The 21618-nt window shown below is 44.5% G+C and overlaps 1 protein-coding gene across 1 annotated transcript in view; it reads left to right on the forward strand.

The window, feature by feature from the left end:
- Nucleotides 1-14394, forward strand: part of CNTFR (ciliary neurotrophic factor receptor) — a 78888-nt gene extending 64494 nt beyond the window's left edge. The window contains 3 exon segments of the mRNA XM_074196571.1: nucleotides 1640-1803; nucleotides 12942-13122; nucleotides 14231-14394. Of these exon segments, the coding sequence (XP_074052672.1) occupies nucleotides 1640-1803; nucleotides 12942-13122; nucleotides 14231-14394 (509 nt within the window).
- The last annotated feature ends 7224 nt before the right edge of the window (nucleotides 14395-21618 follow it).

Consider the following 21618-nt stretch of genomic DNA (forward strand, 5'->3'; position numbering starts at 1 on the left):
CCAAGGGAGTGCTCAGATCACACCTCTTCATTGTCCCTATATTTTCGTCTTCTCTCAGCTCTACCAGAGTTTTCTCAGGACTACCCTCCCCTCTTAACCTGAGAGCTCTCCTAGAGTGACGTTTCACAGGTCTGCCCCTATACTCCCTGAGATATGACTGGGAAATGGGGATGATGAACTCTGTATTCATTTACCTTCCTGAAAACTGGATGTGACTTCAGTGAGAATCAGACTAACTCTGGATGGCAGTCATGTTTCCTCTCAGCCTGGGTGGGTTGGGGTGCTCCCTGAGGGTAGAAACCATGTCTCCCCCTCAGATGACCTATTAGGGATTTCAGGTGTGTTGCTGTTGTCCTGCCCTGGTAAAGATGTCCAGTTACCAAGCTCTCACTCATTGGGATGTTATTCCACTTGTCTTTTGCTCCATACTCTGCTGACCTCAAGGACACACTGATGTATCCTTTCTGTGTGGGCAGAAGAGTAGATGAACTGTCCCTGAGAATCCTGAACCTGACAGCTTTCTGGGTGGGAAGAAGAGTGGAGGGGCTAGATGAAGGCAGAGGAGAGGGCTATTATGCAGAACAGCTGCAGCCTCCGCCCCCAACCCTAGCCCCTTCCACCCAACTTAATGGCTTCCTTAAGTTTCGGGTGATGAATGAGGTGTCAGAGCAAGAGACAGGGCTGGGATAGACGCCTCTCCTACCCCTCCCTGGCCTCCTCACTCCAGACCTCCTCTGTCTCCCTTGGGCTCCCCTCCCCCATCCTGTCCTGTCCTTCCCAGATCCCCCCTCCCCTAGTTTCCTTCTATCTTGACCCTAATGCACCCCAACTCCTTCCATCCTGTCTTATTTCTCCCATAGGTCTCCCCTTCCTATCCTCACCCCATCCCTCCAATCCTCTTCCCTAGTCCCCTTTCTTCCACACTCAGACCTTTCTCTTCTAGCTTTCCTTCGATATTCTTCCTTATCTATGCTAGGGTTTTTACTTTTCCCTTAGTCTTCTCCCAGTTTGTAAATCTCCTCTTTATGCCCCACTAGTCTTACTTTGACCACCCCTGTCTTCTCTAAACCTTCTTACCACTTCTAATCTTCTTCTGGCCAATCCTAGTTTCTTCAGATCATCTCTCTTTTCAACCTTCCTTAATTATCACTTTTTTTTTCTCTTTCTTAAACTATTCTCAACTTCTTCCCTTTTAGTTCCCATTCCTCATAGACTGGAGCCCCTTCTGATTTAGCCTTGAACTCTCAAATCTTGGCATCAGTCCTACAACCAAAGACAGACTAGACCACAGTCCTTGACTCCTGGACTCCTTGATGATACAAGACCAGAGGGACAGTCACCCCTGGAGGCTGAGGTGTAAAGGCCACAGGGGGAAAGAGATATCTTCTTAGTTTATCTTGAGGCCAAAGATCTGATGAGGGTGAAATCTCCATTGTCTGATGAATACTTTTAGTATATTCCTAAGGGAACACTGGTGTAGGTATAGTCCTGCCTTGCAGATTGGTAAGCCCTGTGATGATTAGTAGGGATGAATAACTTCAATGGAGTCAGTAATGATGGTAGCAATGACAATGGGGATGATGGATATGAGGACAATGTTAATGATGATGTTATCGGTGATATATTTTTTCCCAATCAGTGAAGCCAGATCCTCCAGAGAATGTTGTGGCCCGACCTGTACCTAGCAGCCCTCGTCGCCTGGAGGTGACTTGGCAGACGCCTTCCTCCTGGCCTGATCCCGAGTCATTCCCTCTCAAGTTCTTCCTTCGATACCGGCCACTGATCCTTGATCAATGGCAACATGTAAGTCTGGCTGCTCCTGTGGGGGCAGCTCCTACAAGTGCTTTCAGACATAGCTATCTATGGGCTATGGATTCTATTCCTTCTTTTCAGGACCCATATATCAAGGTCCTCCCAGGCTCATGATCCCCTCATTGTAACTTCTTTCTTCTCTTCCCTAGGAAGGACGTGGTGGTAATGAGGAGGTAGGGGACTTTCTTCAAAAGGAAGAGAAATTGAGGTACCAGTAGGAAGGTCGAGTTTCTAGCCAGGCTGTTGCCCAGTATTTAACTAGTTTCTTGCCCCCTCCCAGACAGATTAGTTTATGAACCAATGAAGGGAATTAGGAATAGATTAATCTTTCTCTCCAATCTTAACCTCACTCTCTTAGAGAGAGAGAGAGAGAGAGAGAGAGAGAGAGAGAGAGAGGGTATTAAGTTGATTCTTTCTTGTTGTCACCATGGAAAAGAGGGCAAAAGGGTTTAGTGGGAAGCACCCTAGGCTGGGAAGCCAGGACACCTGGGTTCTCTGACTCATTGGGTGATCTTCTACAAAGCATTTTCCTTCCCCAGGCCTTTGTAAAATGAAGGGTTGGATTAAATGGTCTCTTAGGTTTCTTCCAGCTCATACATTCAGTGCCTCAAATACAATCAACAAATCTTCACAGAGTGCTTCCTGTGTACCTACCCCTCAGTCCAGCTGGGCTGTGAGGGAGACAGGAGAAGGAATAGACACAGGCCTTCAAGGGGTCATCGTCTGTTTGGGGAGGTGACTCACTCGCGTGAGACAATTAGAAAACAACACTAGACAGTATGTGATAATTAGATGGGTGAAATTATGTAGGAAGGACAGTTGGTCAAGGCCACAGGAGGTGAGCAGGGGCTGGAGCCTGAAAAATTGTCAGAATTTTGATCAGGAGGAAGAAAGGTGGAGAAGATGGGGGTAGGAGTCCTAGGTAAGGGGAACAGAGTAAGCAAAGACAGGAGTGATTTGTGTGTGTGTTGGTGTGTGTGTGTGTGTGGTATTGAGGACAGTGAGGAGATAGACCTGACCAGGGTGTGTGGGGTGGTTCAAATGTGGGGGGGGCGGGAAGTGACCCAGGAAGGGGGGGATATGCTGGGGGGAGGCAGGACAGCTGTGCTCCGATTTCCTGGCTACCACCCGGACCGCTGGGACGTGCACTCAGCCGTGCCTTGCTGTGTCCAGGCTGAACACACCGCCCTCCCCTTTTCCCCCAACCTGGGGAATATGGCCTGCAATTCACATCATTTCGGGGCAAATGCACATCTGTATTTCTTTTGACATCATATCCAGTCCTGGGGAAACAGAACAGAGAAAACACACACACACACACACATACACACACACACACACACACATGCGTACAACACAAGAGAGAAGAAAGACGTTCTTCCTTAATCCCCTATTCCTGGGAAAAGGGGAATCGTTTTTCCATATTTTTGTCTTGGGAAACACTCATTTCAGATGGAAAGGAATTTAAATGACTTGGAGCACTGACTCCATCACAGTCTGAGATCCGGAGTGCAAATTGTGCTCCAGAAATTTCTAGGTCATCCATCTTTCCCATCCTAACCCTTACCTTCATAGGACCCTCAGTCTGAGGGAGAAACACCCCTTTATTTGAAGAGCCCTTAGTTTGAGGAAAAGACAAAAGTTCAGTCTTTGAAGAGCTCCTGGTCTGAAGGGGATTTAAGGGGTGACCCTTCTAATGAGGGGCAGATATCCTTGAGTAGCTCCTCAAACTAAGGGCTCTCCAAATAAAGGGATGTTTCTCCTTCAGACTGAGAGTCCTATGAGGGTCAGGGCTAGGAAGGGAAAGATGGATGGCCTAGAAATTTTTGAAGTGAGGGAGAAGATTTTAACCTTCTGGGAATCTCTCCTTTAAGGGAAATAATCAGTCCTAATTTGGCTCCTGTCCTGTTGTAATTTTTTTTAATTTTTTTCTTTTTTTAGGTTTTTGCAAGGCAAATGGGGTTAAGTGGCTTGCCCAAGGCCACACACCTAAGTAATTATTAAGTGTCTGAGACCGGATTTGAACCCAGGTACTCCTGACTCCAAGTCTGGTGCTTTATCCACTACACCACCTAGCTGCCCCTCTGTTGTAATTTTTAACTGAGTTTGGATAGTGGTACCATATTGGTACGAGGAAGAGGATAGGGTGAACCTATGAGAAGGGTCAGAAATGGGGATAAGGGGATCTCAAGGTGGTAGAGAGGAAGAAATAAATGCTTTTTGATTTCCCTATAAACTCTTATATTGATGATCTAGGAAAAAATTTTCCCGGTGAACAGTGCAGGATTGGTAGAGTTGTCGAAGGGGAGGGGATGCTAAATGAGGTTGCCCAAGCTAGGGATTTGGGATCCCTATTGGTGTGTTCAGGATACAAGTATGCAGAGGGTGTGTGTGTGTGTGTGTGTGTGTGTGTGTGTGTGTACATATATACCAGGTCCATAGGACATGATAAAAGCATGTGGATAACATGGGTGGGGAGATTATCCAGCATGTGTAGTTCATCTATGAGATGTACTCAGATGTGAACAAAATATTCAGGGTATGTATAGAGGGACAGTGTTCTAGAAAAGCTTGTGTACATGCCACAGGGTGTCTACTGGAAGGATGGTGGGCTCATCTAATGGGGCAGGACCATTCAAATCAATTCTACAAACATTTATTAGGCAACTGCTCTTTGCCAACCTTCTGTGGTAGGCTTTGGGGATACAAAACCCCAAACCAAATGTTAGCCCTCAAGGGGCTTACATTCTATCAGGTAAAAACAATATGTACACAAATAAGTTAATGCAAAAAAAAAAAGTAATCTGGGAGATATGATGGGGGATGTGCAGAGAGCCAGATATGGCCTCTTGTAGGAGGCAACAAATTAAGCTGAACCTCTAAGGACGCTAGGCTTTCTAAGATGTTGATGTGAGGAGGGAGAAGATTCCAGGAATGGGAAACAGCTTGTACAAAGATATGGATGACATATTTGAACGACATGAACTGTGAAAGTCAAGAAGAGCAGCTTGTCCAGAATGTAGATTTTGTGAGGGACAAGGGTGTGAAAAGAGTCTGGAAGGGTAGGACAGAGGCCAGCTGGGAAGGGTGCCGGGGCAAACAACGTTGTATTCCTATCCTAGAGAACAGAAGGCATAGCTGAAATTCCTTGACCGGGAGAGTGGCCTGGGCACACCTATGTTCTAGGCACATCCAACTGGCAGCTATGTGGTAAGAGACTGGAGCCAGAGAAACAGTTAGGAGTCTAAGTAACTCAGATAACTGTTGTGTGAATGGAGGAAAAGGGACAGAAAAAAGATTTGGTCCTGACCAGTTGGCAGCAGAACCTGGTTTTTGAACTGTATCCACCAGAAGGGATGAACTGCTGAGAAACTCTCAATGCTCTCAGCCTATGTGATGACTAGAGTTTATGTGATGATAGAGGAGATATGGGACAATCTGTGGTGGGAGTCTGTGGTCAGGGTTGGGTAGAAGTGGGGTGAGGGGCTTGGAGAGGGAGTATCAGTCCATAGCTAGGACTGAAGATCTATTTGTAGCCAGGGTTTGGATTCCGTTGATCGCTATGGCTTGAGGTCATTCGGTAGCCAGGATTCAGGGATTAGTCTATGACTGGGATTAGGGGCTAGTCTGAGATCAGAAGTGACATTGCGTGGGTCTGTTATGTTTCTGCGAAGTCCTGGCTGTGGTCTGAATACAGGGTCACTGGAATCCTAGTCATTGGAGCCTGGCTGCAATTTAATTCATCATGTGCTATCTCTAAATTTCCTCTAACCCAACCTTTTTATTCTATCATTGAAGAAACCAAGACTTGGAGAAGTTGGTGCAGAAAGTGTTTTAGTCAGAGCTGATTTAAGAGAACAGGATCATTAAAGTCAATTCAACAAGCATTTCTTTATAATTTCTTAATAGTGTTATGCTAGGTTAAGATATAAAACCAAAAGTCAAATAATAAGCCTTTGCCCTCAAGGGGCTTACATTCTATTCATTCCATACACTGTGTTCACAAATAATTTAAAATAAATACAAAGTAATTTGGGGGCAGGGACTTCTTGGGGATCTATCTCCTTCTTCTCCTCTTATAATGATGTCACTGGTTCCCTGAAGTTCCTCCAAAAAAGTCAAGTCTTGTCAAGCTCTGGTCCCCCAGAATCTGGGTGTTCAGACCTGGGCCCCTGTCCCAGCTGGGCCCTTTCCTTTCTTCCCCTTTGGCTGGGGTCTGTGCTCTGTCTCCTCAGCAGAGAACACTGCCCGCTGGCTATCCCCCTTGCTCCTCTGGCTTTTAAGTATGTAACTTGATCCTGGGGCCCTCCTCAGTCCCCCCACCCCCAGGTTTACAGCCAGTCTGGCTAACTCACTCAGATGTTCCCCTAATGGAGTCCTCGCCTGGCAGACCGCCGTCCCCTAATGCATCGCTAATAATCTGGTTCTGGTTTCATGAGCTCCCCCCCTTTACCTCCCCACCCGTTAACGAGCTACAGACGGGGCAGCCACCGAGTGCAAACTCACAGAACGGACATGCATACGCTCAATGGTGTCCACATGCTTTGCATGCATACATACATACACACACACACACACTCTCACACTAAGTGGAAGGGCTCTGTCTTGCATGTGTATACATGCACTACACATACCTGTGTTCTTGTGGTGATGTCCATGACATACCAGGTATATGCACATACATGTTCATAGCAGTCTGTGTGTACCCACAGGAAACATGAAATAATGTGTGGCTAACACTGTTAGAAATTTTAAATGCTGTATATATATGGATAGCCATGGACTGACTTCATTAATGCTTGTCCACATTGTATTTGACAGAAGGGCCTCTCCAAAGGGATGTGTTCCATTGTTTTCCAGAACTGACAAGGTGGACTCAAGATGCCAGATCAGTGTTGTCCCATTTGTAATCCCCAAATGAATAGAACTCTTACCTTAGAAGAGACATTGAGGGATAACTTCATCCAGCCCTCTGCCCCAACCAAGATGGCACCTCTCCAAATAGAATCCTAGTTAGAATCTAGCTTTTCCACTGACCTCTGACTTTCAGCAACTCTTTTCCCCAAACTTGAGCTGTTCCTTTTCTTTTCCTTTGTTTTTCTCTTCAATCTAAGTACCCACTCCCCATTCCCTCTGTCACTTCCTTTGATATCTCTGCCTGGCTTTATGCCATTCTTTCCCAAGTTACCCAGGGATGAGAAAGGGTGGTCATGGCAAAACTGCCTGCCTGTTTTACATCCTCCACTATGGCCAGGGTTGGGCTAGGGAGGGTGTGGGGCTTGGTGGTGGAGGTGGGATTGGAGGCAGGGTGTCAGTCCATAGCTAGAATTCATGATCTATTTGTGGGCAAGGTTTAGATTCAGTCTGGGGTTATGGCTTGAGGTCAATTGGTAGCCAGGATTAGGGATTAGTCTATGACTGAGATTAGGGGCTAGTCTCAGTCCCAGTCCCAGTTTTCTATCATACTGGGTTCTTTCCAGAATAGTTTCCATAACTCTTTCCTCAAGAATTAAGTCTTCCTTCAGTCTCACTTTGGACCATAGGGAAGGAAGGAAGGGAGCACATATACTAAGTGCTTTATAAATATTATCTCATTTGGTCCTCCCAACTGCTTATTTTACACTTGCAGATAGAGGTTAAGTGACTTGTCCAGTGTCATACATTTATAGTGTCTAAAGCTGCATTTGAACTTATCTTCCCAATTCCACTGTGCCACCTAGCTGTGTCTCTAGGCAGGATAGTGTGTTCACATGCTCCCTTGCTTCCCTGAGCTGGTCACTGGTCCATTTCTGATTGACCTGTGGGAAAGTATCAATATGTGAGTGCAGTGTAAAAAGGAAAGGTAGATGAAAAAGAAAGGCACAGAATCAATTGGAATAAAGTCCCTAAACTGAAAGTAAAATTCAGTCCTGTTTGGGGAAGGTCCCTTATATTGTGGAAGGGGTTGGGAATTGAACCTTCCCATCTCCTATGTTCCCATTTCTATTCCCAGAGTTCTCTAGAACAATGATACCCAATGCTACTCTTAAGCCAAGAGAAGGGGAACATGAACTCATGTTGATAACAGGCTTGAGACCCTGATGGACTTTCATCCCTGAGAACAGGAAAAGATGAGACTTTGAGGGGAGGGTATCTCTGAAGAAAGGGAGCATTTAAACATGGAATGAGAGTGAAAGCATCTGACTTGTTTCCCAGCTCAGCATTCCATGCTTGTCGAGCACACTAATCTTTTTGAATTTACTCACACACTTTTTTTAGGTTAAGGAGCCAGGAGCACATAGGGCCAGGGAAATTGTACAAGAACAAGAGATGAGTTCCTTTATTTGGCTTTGCCATCCCTCTCCTTCAGCTAAGGGGTATGAATGACTGGTCACCTCACTAATAACCCCTTTCCTATGATCAGGAAGATACAATTAGACATTTCTCAGACGTTCCAAGGTATCTAAGCTTGGGAGGTACTCCCACAGTCTGCCACTTTGGTCATAAGATTGTAACACCTGTTTTGAAAACCTTAACTATGTTATAAGGATCACAGAACTTTGGTACAGAAAAAGATGTTAGAAAGCATTGGTCTAATCCCTTTGTGTTACAGAGGTCACATAAGTGCATTCAGAGTGAAGGTCATCCATGGGGTTAAGTGGCAGAACTGGGATTCCAGTTTGGGTTCTTACAGGTCTCAAGGTACGTTAGAGCCTTGAAGGGATGTCAGCCCTCCTCTGCAGTGAAATCTCTATGGCTGCTGTAGTACATAAAGGATGTGTGTGTGTGTGTGTGTGTGTGTGTGTGTGTGTGTGTGTGAGAGAGAGAGAGAGAGAGAGAGAGAGACAGACAGATACAGATAGAGGTACAGTTCCTATCAGATTTGGAGGGAAAGGTGATAAGATTAGTTTGGGGCACATTGAATTTACTTAAGAGTCAGGGCTGGAGATTTAAATGTAGGAGTGATAGAAGGAGAAGAGGGGAATAAGTGAGTTCCCTTTTGAGTCATTAAGGTCCTTTTCTGGTGCCAGAGATGGAGAGCCATCTTCTATAGTGCAGATTTTGTAAAGCGTATTGCAAAATGCCTTCCTGGCATCCGCAGTTGAGGTTGGATGGTGGGATATTTGGGGAATGGCATAAAGCAAAATCCAGTCAGGTTTGGTTTGGACCAGATGATCTCCAATTTTGAGCCCCTTCATATTTCCGAGATTGTGATTGTGTGAGCTCAGAGGAAATCCCTGACTTAAAATTGAGAGCTTTTCTTTCTTTCTTTTTTTTCTTTCCTGTGCTATACTGTGTCAGGAGTGACTCTGATCCTACCCACCTGAATTCAGGACATGACTTGCTCCGATGATCAGAGGAACATGGTCCTCAAGGACTTCACAAGAGGGAAAGATTCCCAAGTTCCTGACAAAAAGAGTTTCTTTCCCACTTGCTATATCATCTGGACTCATACACTGATTACACATACACACATTTTTGACACTAGCACATTTACTACAAATGAATAGACAGAGATAGACACCTCATGCAAATTTGGGCACACCCCCACCCCACCGCCACTTATACACACACATCCCAATGTTAACATGAAATGCACCCAATTATTAATTAGATTTCAAATCATGTTTTATGAGATATCATTGAGGAAACTTGGAATCTTTAACCTGGAGGAGAGAAGACTCAGGGAGGGGCACAGTAATTATGTTCAAGCATTTGAAGGGCTAACCATTCAAAAGAACAATTTTTTTTTAAAAAAAATTTTTTTGCTTAGCTCTAGAGGGCAAAATTATCAATGATGAGTGAACATCAGAGAAGCAAATTTCAGGTCAATATAACAATCAGAATGTTTTTTTAAAAATGACTATGTAAAAGAATTCTCTCTGGCCTGGAGAGACTAAAATAATTTGTTTCCATTCACTTCATTTCATTTGTATAAGCATTGGGTGCTGGCCAGACAAAGATATAAAGAAACAGCCCTGCTCTCAAGGAGTTTTTGTTCTATTGAAGCAGCCTGGTGGATAGAATACCAGGATTGGAGTCAGTAAGACTTGAGTTCAAATCCAGCCTCCAGACAATCACAGTGTGATCCCAGACAAGTCCTTTAATCTCTTTGCTTCAATTTCCTTAATGGTAAATGGAAAAAAAAATAGTTCCTACCTCCTTACATTGTTGTGAGGATCAAGTGAATATTTGTAAAGTATCTGGCTACATAAATGCTTATTCTCATTTCCCCCCATGGGGAGGGGAGGAAGTGATAAAATGTGCACAGACTAGCACAAAACAAAAGAAATGAATAACAGTAATTTTAAGGTGAGGTGAGATAGAGTGCAGCACTAACAATAAGGCAATCAGCTTGGGTATTGAAGCTGAGCCTAGAAGGAGGACTAGGGATTCCAAGGGACAGAAGGAGGGAAGGAGAGCATTCACACCCAGGGGACAGTCTTTGCAAAGGCATAAGGAGGGTATGTGAGATAGATTGGAGTGAGACTGTTAAGGGCTTTAAATGTGGTAAAGTTGCTGGAATGTGCTAAAGGATATTCCTTCTTAAGGATTAGAAGCTGGACTAGATGATCACTAAGTCTGCTAGATGACTTCTAACTTTGAATATTCTATTTGATATTCTATACAAATTGTTACCATTCCTTATCCTGACCATATGGTTAAGGCTGGGGAAAGGGGTCAGGTATGGTCAGAGAGAGAGACCAAGATGTCATTCCTAATCCTGGGGGCTCTGTCAGAGTCTCCTCTCCACCCCAGTTCCTCCTCTATTCAGCTGCTGGAGCGATTTCTCTGAAGCAAAGGTCTAGTGTCACATCAATCACACACACCCTGCCCTACTCAGTTTGCTCCCAATTGCCTTGAGGATCAACTATATAAACTTCTATTTGCACTTTAACACCCTTTACAATCCAGTCCCTTCCTATCTTTACAGCCTTCTTAGACTTTACACCCCTCCTCATAATCTATGAGCCAGTGACATTGGTGGTCTCTTTTTTTAACATGCCACCCTCCATCTCCTGACTCCAGGCATTTTCCCAGGCTGTCCCCCATGCCTTGAATGCTTTCCCTCCTCACCTCCTGTTCCTTCAAGATTCAGCTCAAATCTCACCTTTTACAAGGCATTTCCCACTCCCCCCTACCACTAGTGCCTTCTGAGATTGCCTTTTATCGACTCTCTATGTACCGGCTATTACATAGTTGCTTCTGTGTTGTCTCCCCTATTAGACAGTGAGCTTTCTGGAGGGCAGGAACTGTTCTTTGTATCCCCACTGTTTAGCCAAGGGCCTGGCCCATGGTAAGTGCTTGTTGATGGTGATGATTCTGATGAAGGTCAGTAACAATAGGGGATCACTCCAGAGCCTTGAACATCATCAGCCTGTTCTGCCAACACTCTTGCCTTGATTTCCCTTGGGGTCTGCTCCAAATGATGTTCATCAGTAAGTCAGTTAACAAGCGTTTCTTATTGTGTGTCAGAAAATGTGTGTGCTAAAGTGATGGAGATAGAAGGGTTCATAGCCTTTCCCTCCCTGGAGGAAAACTAGCATTGAGTCAAGTTTGTAAATTGGGAAGGGATCCTTAGGCATCTCTTTACCTTCCTTCTTCCTTTTTCCTGTCCCCCTAAACATCATTGTAAGCTCCTTCGGAAGAGTCCTTGACCAGTGTAGTCAGAGTCCTATGGGGCTTCAGCTAGGGAAAGGGGTGGGAAGGCGGTGGCTGGCCCAAGGCAGGGACGTGGGCCCAGCTCCGTCTGTCCCTTCTTGTTTATGAGTCTCTTTATAGCCATCCCATCGGCAGGTTAATGAGGAAGTAAGTGGTGCTGAGATGAAGCAGAAAGGGGCCTGGAAAGGGTGGGGGCTGGGCAGGTGGGATGGTGCAATGAGGTTGGTGGGTGGTGATAGCCCAACCCTCCCCCCTGAAAAGCAGCCAGATTCTGCTCCCGCCAAAGGCTCCCTTATAAATGACCCCCCTCAGTGGCGCTAATGACTGTAAAGGTCTGTAATGAGAGATGATGGGGGTTTGGGGTGGCCAGAGAGGAAACCCTGGTAAGGGCCGGCGTCCGGCCGGGCACGGTAGGCCATAAAATTAACAGGCTGTAAAAAGGGAAAGGGCAGTGGAGATGGAGGGAGGCAGCTGGTGGCAGGGAGGGGAGTGGTTGGAGAGACTATGGAGGGGAACATCTGGGAGGTCTCCTAAAAGGATGACCCAAGAATGTCTGGCTTAAATCATGAGAGGGTGGTCTTGGGCCAAAGCAAGGGTTCTGAATCATGTCCTTCAGTAGTGGGGATCAAGTCTATATGATGACACTCACTATTTCATCCACTCTCTTCTGTAATTCAAGGCATTTGGGAGTGAGGCAAGTGAAGGTTTAGAGTTGGGGTCTGGTAGAGGTATAATGTTACTGGATGGTTCCATTTCCTTTTTTTTTTTTTTTTTTTTTTTAGATTTTTGGCAAGGCAAATGGGGTTAAGTGGCTTGCCCAAGGCCACACAGCTAGGTAATTATTAAGTGTCTGAGTCTAGGGCCGGTGCTTTATCCACTGCACCATCTAGCCGCCCTGGTTCCATTTCCTTTTAATGAAGCCAGGATAAAAAGATTGGGAGGAATGTCAGAGGTTGGGATTGAGGGCTTGTTGTGGGGAAATCAGGAGGGGACCAACTGGGTCCAATGGTATGGAAGGAGATTGGGGGGAGTGGCAACTCTGGAAAGACAGTATAAAGAATTGAGAAGTGTTGGGAGAAGGAAAAGGGATCTGTGACTGGGAATGGGAGTCAGATAGTTTTTTATCCTCAAAGTCAGATGCAAGGGCTGAATGTGCTGAATCTGCACTCAGGAAGACTTGGGTTAGAATCCCACCTCAGACATACAACTCTGAGCCCAGCTTCCACATCTTCCACATTGGTAGTTGGATTTTATGTAAATCTAAGATCCTCTGACCCCCAAATTATCTTCTCAGTTCACCAGATCTCTTGGATCTCCCCTTCCCTTACCCATCCACTTGTATACATGTATTTACCATTTTTCTTCCTCAATAGGATGTAAGCTCGAAAGGAAGGGACTGTTTCATTTATGAGTCAACGATATCAAGACATAAGTAACCCCCAGAACCTAGTAGGCATGGTATAAATGCTTTCCCTTACTTTCTTCAGGTGGAGCTGTCAGATGGAACCACACACACCATCACCGATGCCTATGCTGGGAAGGAGTACATCATTCAGGTGGCTGCTAAGGACAATGAGATTGGGACATGGAGTGACTGGAGTGTGGCCGCCCATGCCACACCTTGGACTGAGGAGCCCAGATACCTTACAACAGAGGCTCAGGCTCCAGGTTAGAATCCTGGAGTCATTCCCTGCCCCATCTTCCATAGCCACTCTACTCCTACTGGGACTTCCTCACATCTCCATCTCTGACCTGCCTCCTTTGGTCCATCTCCCAGTCTTCTGCACCCTCTTCTGCTCCAAATATCCTCATTTCCATCTATCCCACTATACCTTATCCTTTCGTTATCTACTTAAACACTCTTAGAATCTATTATTTGTTGTATCTGTCTGTCTAATTAACTAACTCTCCTGTCTGCAGGGCTGTATGCACTACTCTTTAAATCAGAATTCTTGGGTTTGAGGTCTGATTCTACTACTTACCATCTAGACAGCCTTGGTCAAGTTATTTAATATCCCTAAGCTTCAGTTTCTCCATCTCTAAAATAGAGATAATATACCACTTAGCTTGCTGAGTTTTTTCTTTTTCTTTTTCTTTTTGTTGTTTTTTTTTTGCAAGGCAATGAGGTTAAGTGGCTTGCCTAAGGTCACACAGCTAGGTATTTAAGTGTCTGAAGCCTTTCCTGACTCCAAGGCTGGTGCTCTATCCACTGTGTCACCTAGATGCCCCCTTACTGAGTTTTTATGTGCTTTGGGGGCAGCTAGGTGGTGCAGTGGATCTAGAGCACCGGCCCTGGAGTCAGGAGGACCTGAGTTCAAATCCGTTCTCAGATACATAATAATTACCTAGTTAAGTTACTTGACCCCACTGCCTTGCAAAAAAAAAAAACTTAAAAAAAAGAAAGTGCTTTGTAAATTTTGAAGCCCCATATAGATGCAAACTATTATCATTTTCTGTTTTCTCTCCCGGCCTATCTGTGTTCCACTGTACACATCTCTTGTAAAAACTCTATTTCCTCCTGATAGTTCTTATCTCATTCAACATCCTTTTGTCAGAGAACTGTCCTTCATCTTCCTTCCTCCTGCCCTTCCCCCACCCCACTCCCAATATCTGTATCTGGGATGGATTGGATCTCTAGGGTTCCCAGATTAGGGTGAAGAGAGAATAGGAGAGAAGACAGCCTTCACTAAAGAGATGGATAGCTTTTCCTACCTCTTCCCCTATCCTCAGTTTCATATAAGCCCCAGACCCTCTGAGTTTTTTCCCTTCCCCCCAGAGACCACCACCACCACCACCACATCCTTCATCCCCCCTCCCACCACGAAGATCTGTGATCCTGGAGAGGTTGGGGATGGTGTGGGATCCTCAACTGGCCTCCTGCTGACTGTGACCGTGACCGTGACTGTGACCACCATAGCAGCCACTGGCCTCTTTATTTAGTGAGTCTGGGTTGGTGAAGAGCAAGGGGGACTGGAGGGAAATGAATGGGACCAAGGTGAGAGAGGGTAAACAGATTGTATAGTTCCAGATGGGGATGCAGGGAAAGTGGTAATGGTGGGTGGGAAACATTAGTGGAGAGAAGAGTAGACCCTGAAAGGAGGGGTCAGTGTCCAGGTCAGGACACTGGGGAATTGGAGGACTTTTAGCTTATTTCCATGCTTTTCATAATGAAATATATTATATGCAGATCATATGCAAATAAGCCTTTTTCTTTTTAATTAACAGCTGGGGCCTTTTGCTGAGTACCCAAAGGAATAGTCCTGGGAGGGAGGAGGAGGCTGTGGGAAATAGATGTGCCCACGTCATGGAGAAGGGGAGACAGCATCTGGGTAGTCTGAAGAGTTGGGCATAGAGCCTGAAGTTCAGCTCCCAGAAGAAGGATCAAAGACCCTTGGGATTGAGGCAGGGCAGGGCAGGGCAGAGAGAAAGTTGGGATCTGAGAAGCTGGACTAAACCATGCTAACCACCCTCCTTCTCCTCTCTTCCCAGAGTCCCTCTTTGCATTCCTGTGGAAGAAAATGTTGAAAACAAAAATGAACAACAACAAAAGGCTCACAAAAAATATCACACACACACACACATACACAAACAGGAAAAAACAAAAACAAAAACAAAAAGCTACCGTTGGGATTCTTGTTTTTCTATTTTGCACACAGTCAGGAGGACGTTTCATATTGTCTCCAGCTTCACTTTCTAGAGACAAGTCTGGCCCCTGACTCCCCTCCTCCAGCCTCCAATCCCCAATCTATACCCTTACTTCAAGCTCCCTGACACCATTCTCTCTTCCTGTGGCCCTGCAGCCTGTTGCCCACCCCCACCCCCCGACACCTACCTTGGCTCTCTGGTTTTCTGCCTCCTCTCCAGCCCTCAGGTTGGGTCCCTGAGCTCCTGTTCACTCCAACCCTTTGCTCTCTGAATCAGTCTCCCAACCTCCATGCCCCTCAGTCTCTAGCCTTCCCCCTTCCCCTGTTAGAGACCCCATATCCTTGACTGGGGACAATCTACTTAGGAGGGACTTCCACCCCCCCTCCCCTATAGGCAAGAGAGAGAACCATACAGCTAACCCACTCACCAAAGACATACTCCTCCCTCATCTGGGCCACCTCCCCCAGGCCCCTCCTCAAAGGGGGCCCCAGAGGACTTGGGTAGGGGGTAAGGGGGCCTCACACACCCCCTAATGCCAGCAACTTTCCCCATACCTCTGGCCCAAGTGCCCCCTCTGGCTCTAGTTCCCTCTGCTGTCTCTTCCAGGGCCTTTGCCTCCGATGAATTATAAGTTCCCAAGAACTAGCCCTTTCTCCCTCCAGTCACAAATTCTCACACCACATGCTTTTTCAGTCTCCCCAGGCCCCAGGGCTTCCCACCTCCTGTTTTGTATGGCCCTCCCTCACCTTGACCCTCCCCAAAGTATTTAATGCCCCATTCATCCTAGTCAAACCCAGTGGTAACTTGCTGTATTTGAATTTTTTATAGATGTATATATACAGGGGAGGGGGTGGGGAAGGGAAGAAGGGTTCTCATTAAACGTCGCCATTTCATGAGTTACTGAGAGCAGACCAGTTATTGGGGGGTGGGGGAGGGTAAGGGACTTTTAATCAGAGAGTGCAGCTAGAAGCAGTTTTTTGATCACAGTAAAATGGCTTATAGAGAGGAAATAGGGTAGGTATAATTTCTTAGAAGCCTTTCTCTGGATAGCAACTGTAAACAATGTTTTCCTTCAGGGACTGGTGATAAGAATGGCCATATTTAATTTATCGCAACTTGAAGGAAGAAGGGCTACACATTCGAATTCAATATGGATTCTCTACCTTGTATGAAGCACTTTACTTGGTAATGATAAAAATGATATGGTCTCTCTGCCTTCAAGAAGCTTACAACATTCCACTGGGGCCATATAGGAATAGAGTACAAGGTAATTAATGATAGGAGTTAAGGAGAGATCCCACAAGCTCTCTAGAAATATTTGATAGAACACTGTCAGAGAAATGGGTATAGGTTTTCTAAAGGAGCTGACACCAGAGTTGGGCCATGAAGGAAGAAGTTTCTAAATAGAGATGAGAAGGGGAATGTTTCTTAGGGAGAGGCAGGAGGCAGAGGAGATTGCTTTTGGACAAGGTTTGGCAACAATACATTTTGGCTGTAGCTCAAATAGCAAAAGGGAGTAAGGCTCCCCTTGTGACGTCAAATAAGACTGGATTGGTAGGTGGGAACTAGATTGTAAAGGACCTTTTTGTCTCAGGGTCAATAGAAAGCCACTGAAGCTTTTTTGAGCATGAGAATGACATGGACAAACTTGTGCTTTGAGAAAATTGAAAAGTTATGTTTATGAAGAATGGGTGAGAGGTAGGATTGAAGATCAATAATTTTAACAGTCAAGACCAGAGGTGTTAGAGACCTGAACAAGGATGAGTGGAGCATGAGTGAATGAAATCTGATGGGAGAAACATGGACAAATTTTGCAACTGAATAGATGTAGGAGGTGAGGGAGAGAGGAGTCAGAAATGATTCCAAAATTTCTAACCTGGGTGACAAGATAGTGATGTCCTCATCAAAAATAAGGACGTTTGGTAATGGCTTGAGTTTAGAGAAGATGATGAATAATTTGGATAGGTTGCATTTCAGGTTCTTTTGGGATTGTTCATCCTTCATTCTTGAGGAGAACCAAGACATCAGGAGGATGATGTCTTGATTTGCAAATGAACAGGGTTTAAGTGAGACAGTGCAAAGTCATCAGTCCCACTCTCCTCCAGGGTCATCAAGAGTCTAGTAGCAAGACTTAGGTCCTGACACCTGGCAATGACCCAGCCTTTAGGATATCCTTTAGGACATGTCCAGGAGGTAGTTGGTAATGGAGGACTGGATTTGCATCAAGAGATAGGAACTGCATATATACATCTGGGAGTCCTCTGTGTGGGATGAATTGAACCCATAGGAACTAATGAGATCACCAACTGAGAAAGTGGAGAATATTGACCTGGGGGATACCTTTTATTAGTGAAGGGGGTAGTAAGGGGTTCAAGAGTGGGGGGAAAAGTGCCTTGTTAAATTGCTTCACTTCAGAATTAAGACTGAAGGAAGGAAAGTAGGGCTAGATATCTCCCAAACTATATGGCAAGGAGGTTTTTTCCAAGGAGAGAACTACCAAGGGGATGGAGAAAGTTGCAGGAAGAGCTGTTGCTAACACAAGAAGACAAATGGAAGATTTTTCAGTCAATAAGGATTTATTAAAGTACTTACTATATGCCAGGCCAGGTGAAGGGCACCCCCAAAAAAAGGCAAAACCAAAGAACTCAAATGCGAAGAAAAATGAATACAAACTGCTCTTATTGAAGGATGGGATCAGTTTTGTCCAAGAATTTGGCTCATTACAAGGAAAAACTTTCTAATAGTTAGCACTGTCCCTAAGTGGAGAAGACAGATGGTGTTTGAGGAATGGATTTCTATTCCCCAGAGTTTTTCAGGTGTGGGTTGGATGACCAAGCTATTAGGCATGTAAGAGGGAAAAGATTATTGCCCAAGTAGATCACAGGTGTCAAACATGTCACCCACAACACTCCTAAGTATGGTCCAAGCCAGATTAAAATGTAATTGAGAGATATTTAACACAATAAAAATGCAATAAAACATAGATTACATGTTAAAACTAAGTCCGATGTAGCCTGCAGGGATCCATCTGTACAGATGAGTGGTCCCTGTTTCTATTCTGAGTTTGACATTACTGGCCTAGATGATCCTTGAGATCCATTCCAACTCGGAGAGGCTCTGTAAATCAGAACATGGCCTTGGATGGGTTATAGAGTGGGATGGGTTGAGGAGGGACAGCAAACATAAGCTGTTCTCTGGAGAAATTGGCTCCATGAGTTGCTGTGGCCAGAATGCTAATAAAAATCCTGGGTATTGTCATGAATCTATAAAAATGACTTACATTCGCGCTAATATTTACAAAACCCTTCACAAACATTATCTCATTTGAACTTCAAAACAACTTCATGAAGGAATGGTAGTACAACCATGATCTCAGAGGTTATGGGTTCAAATCCTACCCCTAATGCTTAGTACCCCACATGGCTTTGGGAAAGTCTTCTAAATTAGTTTCCTCATTTGTAAAATGAGAGAGTTGAACTACTTGAGTCGACCCTTTTCAGCTCTTAAATTTATGATCCTATGATTCATTTAACAGATAAGGAAGCCAAGACTTAAGAGAGGTAGTGATTTTTGCTAAGTACACAGAGCCTAGCTAAGTGTAGGTGATCTTGGACTTTCTCAGTACTCTACTTGGAGGAGCACCAATCGCCCAGATTATTTCCGGAGATTCCTTGTGTGATTTTGTTCAGTTGAACTTTAAGGGTTGGCAGAGAGAGAAGGAAAAGGAACCAAACGGCATTGCTCTTGGAAAATTTATAGCCTAGTTGGGGAGACACCAATGGACACACACACACACACAAGTCTCAGAATAAGGCCAGGACAATATGTGATCGAGGTCAAGAGTACACGGCTAGTACTTTAAGGGTTGGAAGAGAGCACAGAACATGGAGAAATTAAGGGAAGCTTCCTAAATGGAACTTGAGAAGATTTAGATATATTGGGGGGTTGGGGAATATGATAGAGAATAAAGCCAAGGTATTGAGGCAAAAATGTTCATATTAAAGTGGGATTGCAAAGTTTAGGCTTTGGGTGACAATGAACAGTCCAGTCTGGCTGTAGTATAGAGTAATGAGTGAGTAAGTAGTCTAAGTTGGAGCTAGGTTATTGACAATCTTGTCATTCTAAGGAGTTGCAGTGGGAGTCATGGAAGACTTTAGAGGAGAATAATATCATCATGGCTGTGCTTATTTGTCCTTTGTTCTCGAAGAAGAATATGATATTAGGGATGTGATGCCAATGCATACAAGTGAATTGGATTTGAGTGAGAGGGCAGTGTAGAGTCACCAGTCTCACTTTCTCCTCTGAAGCCATTTGGAACCAGTGGCCAATTGGCGGTCATATTAAGAAGAGGCTGGTTAGCAGGCTATTGCAACAGTCCTGGCAGGAGAAATGACAGCCTACACTGAAAGAGTATTGAGAATAGAGAACAAGAGAGGTGGATTTTGAGAAAAGACTTAGCACCTGACTGGATTGAGAGGGGAAAAGTCAAGGAGAAGGGAAGAATTAAATATGATTCCAAAATGTTTACTGACAGGTATTACCATCAATAGAAATAGGGAACCCAGCAAGAGGAGGGAGTTTGGTACAAGGGTTAGGAAGATTCACTTGAATAATCAACTTTGTTTCTGACAAGCTGTGTTTCTGATACTATTGTATTTTTGTCTAAGGGCCTAATTATAGGCGATTAGATGATAGTTTAGGGTGCAGGGGTGGGAAGGGGAATTTTGAAAGGTTTGGACACCTTGATTCTAGCCCTAGATACCCCTTAATGGTCCAGTTCAGTGATTCATGGTCCCCCCCCCCCCTTCTGACTTAAAAGAAGAGTAAGGAGCTTTATGAAGAATGAATCAAGGTCAGACAGCAAGGAAACCTGCCCAACAACAAGGTGAGTGGGGAACACTGGGGAACATAGGTCCATAATGAGACCAAAGTATTCTAAAGAAGCACAGATAATTGTCTAGCAGATAATTTCTAAACTACTCTTAGGCTTTTGATTCAGTCCACAGGGCCATGTGCTTCCAATTGCTTTGTGTCATTGTAGGGCTTTTATTTTCTTGCATACTGATGCATTTTAAATGCAGAAGAGACACAGACTCAAATGCATACATATATGTGTCTATACAACAATGAATGAACAAACAATTATTAAGGACCTACCACATGCCAAATATACTAAGTGCTGAGGATATAAAAATACAAAAGCAAATGCAGCCCCTTCCCTCAAGGAGCTTATGTCCTAGTAGGAGAGACAATATAAAAGAGAAAGGTGGCTAAGGAGGACATGTTGGTCCAGGAAATTACAGGAATGGTGAGTGCAGCCATCAGGGATTTGGATGTTCATACTCCATCTAGAAACAGTGGCAAGATAGATTTGATCATAGGTCAATAGTTCAAGGACTGGAGATAATTAGGGGAAGAATGTGTATGTTATACCAAGGTTGTTGGCAAGGTTATAAAGAAAATAATTATAAAGTTTGGGATACAGTGAAAAGTGATGGAGATAGTTATCTGGGAAACAGTCTGGGAGAGGCAGTCACCAATCAGAACAGCCTGGTGGCCTCAGGGCAGACCTTGCACTCATAGGAACATAAGTGCTCTGCTGAGCAACAATGGTCACAGTTGCATAATGGAGCAGATTAGGTCTACTACAAATTTAGGTCATGCAATCTCAACTGAGTAGTCAACTGAGGGGTGAGCACTGCTGTACCCCTAACCTTTTTAGTTTGCCCTAATGGATTGTAATCTACTCTCTACAACTGGTGGTTCCAAACTTTCTCTTCTTTCAGAGTCTAGTCAGTAAGTATTTATTAAGTGACTATTGTCTTCCAGCCACTATTTTAAATGCTGAGGATATACATAGAAATTAGGGGAAAAAAATCAAATTACTATTACCAACTCCCACCAATCTCCATCAGCATGACTTTACCCCATAATTCATTGAAAAAACTTGAAATCCTTACATCACCCTTAGCTCTTTCTTCTTTTACTCCAATTTCAGAGGATAAGGTCATCCTTCTTGTCAACATCATCTCTTCTTCTTAGGGTCTAGACTCTCTCTTCTGTCTCTTCTAGTAGTTTAACCCTTCAATCATCCACTCTTTCTTGAATTTTCTAACTCTCCTTTTCTGTCTCCCTCCCTCTTGTCCATAAATATCCTATATTTAAAAAACTTCATTTGACCCTATCAATCTCCTTAAATGTCATACTAAAACTTTTGATATTAAGTATCCTCTTCTAAATATTCTGTCCTCCCTGGGTTTTCATGGTATCAATCTCTTCTTATTATCCTCCTACCTGTCTGGACATTCCTGAGACTACTTGGCTAGATTATCATCCATGGTCAATCCCCAATGTATGAATGTACCAGAGTTATGTCCCAGGCTTTCTTCTGTTCTTCCCAGGTGATTTCATCAGCTTCCATGTGGTTCTACTATCATATTTATGCAGATGGGGCGGCTAGGTGGCGTAGTGGATAAAGCACCGGCCTTGGAGTCAGGAGTACCTGGGTTCAAATCTGGT

This window comes from Macrotis lagotis, chromosome 8, assembly GCF_037893015.1.
Source record: "Macrotis lagotis isolate mMagLag1 chromosome 8, bilby.v1.9.chrom.fasta, whole genome shotgun sequence".
Taxonomy (NCBI): domain Eukaryota; kingdom Metazoa; phylum Chordata; class Mammalia; order Peramelemorphia; family Peramelidae; genus Macrotis; species Macrotis lagotis.